The sequence below is a fragment of the Coffea arabica genome, chromosome 2e, assembly GCF_036785885.1.
Source record: "Coffea arabica cultivar ET-39 chromosome 2e, Coffea Arabica ET-39 HiFi, whole genome shotgun sequence".
Lineage (NCBI taxonomy): Eukaryota > Viridiplantae > Streptophyta > Magnoliopsida > Gentianales > Rubiaceae > Coffea > Coffea arabica.
In genome coordinates, this window is record NC_092313.1 from 34,677,710 (window position 1) to 34,682,862 (window position 5,153).

The 5,153-nt window shown below is 43.1% G+C and overlaps 1 protein-coding gene across 1 annotated transcript; it reads right to left on the reverse strand.

Moving 5' to 3' along the window:
- Positions 1 to 2,390: 2,390 nt before the first annotated feature.
- LOC140036244 (uncharacterized) lies at positions 2,391 to 3,559 on the reverse strand. Its single transcript, XM_072077582.1, has 3 exons — positions 3,161 to 3,559; positions 2,753 to 3,057; positions 2,391 to 2,619 (listed from the first exon to the last, which is right to left on the reverse strand). The coding sequence occupies exons 1-3, from the start codon at positions 3,557 to 3,559 to the stop codon at positions 2,391 to 2,393; spliced, it is 933 nt and encodes a 310-aa protein (XP_071933683.1).
- Between the last annotated feature and the right edge of the window lie 1,594 nt (positions 3,560 to 5,153).

Below are 5,153 nucleotides of genomic sequence, written 5' to 3' on the forward strand. Positions count from 1 at the left end.
TCATCCATACAAGCCCAATACAAGACGCTTACTGAACACGGCGTCTTCGAAGAGATGGGTACGCCAATTTATCCAAACGATATTCGCCCCTAGCTATTCTTGGCAGGCTACTTAGATGTTCATAGGTACAGACCGACTCAGACAGGGTACACCCGACATTGGTTAGAATATCCGCAACCTTATTAGCTTCTCGATAGCAATGCTTGAATTGTATACTCCCCTTAGAAAGTGTCCAGCACTGCTTGATCTCACCACTAATTGACCTCAGGCATTGGGAATTATTCCTCAGAATCTGTATTAACAGTCTTGAATCCGATTCAACAACCAGCTACCATACCATATTTCTCTGGACACACAGTTGCATCCCAAGCAATAATGCTTTAGCTTCAGCTTGCAAACTAGTCCGATAGCCAAAGCATCCTGCGAAGGCAAAAATAAAGGACCCCGAGACATCCCTAAGGATCCCCCCTCCACCACTCAGACCCGAATTTCCTTTAGAGGACCCATCTAAATTCAGCTTAAACTTTCCCAAGACTAGAGGGTGCCAATGAACCAGACGAATCCTAAACACTTCCAATCGCCGCTCCACCAATCCCAAGAACTGAGGCCATGTCGCGACCTGCTGAAATTCACCAAATTGCAACCAGTAGGCATCCTTCAAGTTTTGAAAAACTGCTCCACAAATAGATCGGACATCCGTGGTACTCCCTTCAAGCACTGCTGAATTCCTTGCCTTCCACAAGTTCCAACACACAAAAGCGCGCAAGAGGCAAAAGACAAACTTTAACCTCATAGACTTAGTAAGTTTGCACCACCAATTCACCAAATACACTCTGAAGTGGTCATGACTAAAAGGAAGACCGCACAGAGATCCGAAAACCTTCCAAACCGCCCTTGTTATCTCACTCTCCATGAACACATGCTGCAGGGTTTCAACACTAGACTCTACACAGTAAAAACATTTGGATGGTAAGTGAACAAAAAGCCTAGTTAAAATATCATCCAACGGTAGCCGCCCTCGCAACAACCACAACATAAAGAAGGAAATTTTTAGAGGGAGGTGTGGATGCCAAACCTGCCTAAACATGAAAGAGGATGGCTTGGCCTCCCTCAACTCATGGAAGGCCGAGGATACCGAGAAACGTCCAGATGACGAAGCCGTCCAAACCATTCTATCCACTGACAAGGTACAAGGGACTGGCACACTCATCACAGCCTAGACTACATCAGATGGTAAGACTTGAGCCACCAGCCGCCTATTCCATGCACCATCCGCTACAAAATTTTGAAAGGACAAATGTTCCTGCACCTCCACTCTGAGGTAGAAAGCACCTGAACCCGTCCAGTTATCATACCAAAAATGACAATTGCCTCTATAAGGTCTCCACATTATGAATAGCTCAGCAAATCCCCTAATATCCAATATGCGACGCCAAGTTGCAGAACTAGTAGAGATCATAGACACTTGACAAGGATGAGAGTCGTGACAGTATTTGGCCCGCAAGAATAAAGCCCACAACGAGATACCATTCCTAAGGTTTCACCACAATTTGCATGAGAAGGACGGATAAGTGTCATAAAGCGACCAAAATCCAACACCACCCTCCTCTGGCGGAAAACATAAATCTCTCCATCTAATCTAGTGAAACTTGTTTGAGTCTTTATTTGTTCCCCACAAGAAATTAGCACAAACTCGTTCAATCATGCAAAAGGAGCTTTTTGGAAGTATCGCTAACTCCAATAGATGAAGGGGAATGTTTGACAACACGTGCTTGATCAAAATGATCTTACCACCAGAGGATAAAAGGCGGTTCTTCCACGAGAGCACCTTATCAACAATCTGTTGGCACAAATCTGCAAAATATGCTCCCTTGCACCTACCAGTAAACAACGGAGAACCCAAATAACGAACCGGGAATTCTCTTTTAGAGAACTTAGTAACCTGTTCAATGACACTTTTACGAGCCACTGACACGCTGGGATGAATAAAAAAACCACTCTTACTAGTATTCACCAATAGATGCACATTGATACAATTCCAGCACCCGCATAACTTTCCTTAGCGAAGAAGCCGACCCATTGGCAAACACTATAACGTCATCTGCAAAAGCCAAGTGAGAGACAGTAGGGCAGCAACGCGATACTTTATATCCCACAAAATTTGATTACGAATAAAGCAAATTCAACCCTCTAGACAATACCTCGACTACAATAATAAAAAGCGTCGGTGATAGAGGATCTCCCTGCCGAAGCCCCCGGTAGGACTTAAAAAAGCCATGTGAAGCACCATTAACAATCACCGAGAACCACACGTTTGACAGCAATCGCCACGCCATATCAATAAATCTTTTCCCAAATCCAAATAGACGCAATACCTTAAGAATAAACACCTAGGACATCCTATCATATGCCTTCGCCATGTCAAGTTTAAACACCACATTCCGTCCCCTACATTTCTTCCCGATATCTGCTATCAACTCCAGAGTTAGGAGATAATTATCCGACATATTACGACCCGGCACAAATCCACTCTGCTGAGGAGAGATAATACATGGTAGAATCCGAGTTAACCATGATACAAAAACTCGAGAAATAACTTTATTCAGGAAGTTACACACACTAATAGGACAATATTGAAAGAAAGAGTGAGGATTCAGGACCTTTGGAATAAGAACAATTGAGGTAGCCGTAACAAATCGAGGAAGTTCTACTCCACAAAAGTAACTTAGAATCGCTTGGTAGACATCAGAACCTATCACCTCCCAGGCAAAAGTAAAGAATTTCCCTGTGAACCCATCCGGGGCCTGCTGTACTATCCCCATCCATAGAGAAGACCACATTCTTAACCTCGTCAAGAGACGGGGCCTCTTCCAGGCCAATATTTTCAATTTCGGAGCTCAAGTTAGGAATAACATGGAGCAATCGGGAATCCGAACTAGAATCCTCTGAGAACAACTCTTCAAAGTACCTCACTGTTTCCAGTCCGATGGAGCCATCATCTGTAAGCCAAGTGCCATGCAAATTTCGAATCCTGTGAATTGCTGCACGATACCTCCACTGCTTTACCACCGAGTGGAAGAACTTAGAATTTTTATCCCCCTGCTGCAGCCACTTAACCCTGCCTTTTTTGTTGCCAAAATTGCTCCTCAAGAGCTAGTACCTTCCTCAACTCGGCCCGCACCCGTTGCAATTCAACAACATTCTCATCCGAGGTATCTGATTGTAGCTGAAGCTCGGCACGAGCCATCGCTGCCTCTGCCCTCCTCACGCCGAGAAACACATCACCAAACGTCTCCTTGTTCCAAAGTTGAATGGCTCGGGAAACCCTTTGCAGTTTGGTCCAGACCCGATAAAATGGCGAGCCACTATCTTTGACTTGCCAAGCCACCTTAACCACATCCAACAGGCTAGCGTTAGATGTCCACATATTGAGAAATCTAAAAGTGCGAGGTTTATTGTCCAATTGGGTGGAGCAGGAGATGAGGAGCGGGGCATGATCAGAAGGGTCCCGGACCAAGTAGGAAACAGACAATGAGGCCGAAGCATTTAAGCTGGCCATGTTAATTAAAACCCGATCTAGACGCTTCTAGATTCTTGCTCGCCCAGATCTATTATTACACCAAGTGAAACTGGGCCTAGAAAACCTTGCATCAAACACACCAGTCTCACCCACAAAATGGGATAGTTCCAATCCCTGAGACGGCTGGAACAGCCGCCCACCCCTTTTCTCATTCGCAGACAAAATAAAATTGAAATCTCCTACAATATACCACGACTCTTGGCACGGCTTGTCACGTAACAAAGCATGCCACAACCACCTCCTCTTCACAGCAGTACACTTAGCATGAACGAAGGAGACATTAAAAGGACACAAGCATTGTGGATGACCGAACGAAATTGATAAGTGTTGATCCGAATCCCCAACAACCACAGAGGAGAAAGGTAAGCTAAAGAAGACCCACACATCCCTTGACGGGTTAGACACCACATGATCAAAATTCAAACGTACACGAATTGACTCAACGTCTTGTGTCGAAAGTTTAGGCTCATAGATTCCAACCATCGACAGCTCATGCATCATAATTAATTTTCTCAATCTTCAAAAATTTGGGGACTTAGAAATCCCACGAATGTTCCAGAAAAGTGCATTAATCATTAGACAAAACTTGGAAAGAATTTTGAGATTTTTGTTTTACCAACCTGAGCTCCCTATTCGGAGGGAACTTAGCCCGTATACCACGACGCCTAGTTGGGTGAATTTCTTGCTCAAGCACTACTAATTGATCAAGATTCATAGGCTCAAGCAAAGATTGGGAGCCATCAGGTATGCCCACCTGTGACCCTGGGAATCGAGGAGAGAGACAACCCGTGCTACTGGGCAAGTCGGCCACAATGTCATGATCTTCGCCTTCTGACTTGTCATCCCCCGCGTCCGTTGATGGAGATTCTTCCTCGACTACCCGACCAGCTAAGTTGTGAATGATACCACTAGCCGCAGCCTGAATAGCATCATCAACCAACGAAGGCAAGCTCACAGGTACAGGAAGCACTACCTCCCAGCGCACAACCCGTTCAGCATCAACCACGGCTATATCAGTAGTGATTGCTTGTTCTGCATGCGGCTCTGTTCCCAGCCCCTTACTCACGAAGGCAGAAGATGAAGTTGCAGCAGTAGCCACAGCAGTCCCACCTTTGTTCAATGTTTTGTAATGTAACTTTATTCTTTTTCAATGTCTTTTAGTGTAATTTTATTCGCACATGTTATTATTAGTCTAGATAATAAATGAGTGATAAATATGTATTTTGTTATTTTAAGTGTGTTTTATACTTTAGTTTTTAGTGTGTTTTTATTCTTTTTTATAGTTAATTAACTATTTTTCTAGTGAATTATGCATTTTATGGTTCAAAGTGTGAAAAATTGCATTTCTATGTGTTTAAATGGTGAAAACTTCATATTTTTTAAGATTTCAATGATTTAATCATCAAATGGAATAAATTGAGAAGATATTTGGATGATTTTTCATTATTTGAAGTGATTTAAAGAAAATATTAAGTGCAAAATGTTCAAAAAGATGGAATGTAATCAAGTATAAAAGAAGAAATATTGGATAGCTTTGACACCTTTTGATATTTTGATTATATCTTGAATTAAA

Coding starts and splice junctions, on each gene's coding strand:
- LOC140036244 (XM_072077582.1), bottom strand. CDS start 3,559: ATGGCCAGCTTAAATGCTTCGGCCTCATTGTCTGTTTCCTACTTGGTC. Junction 3,058..3,160: donor TGCGGGCCGAGTTGAGGAAG/GTACTAGCTCTT, acceptor GTGGTAAAGCAG/TGGAGGTATCGTGCAGCAAT. Junction 2,620..2,752: donor TTTTGCCTGGGAGGTGATAG/GTTCTGATGTCT, acceptor TTGTCCTATTAG/TGTGTGTAACTTCCTGAATA.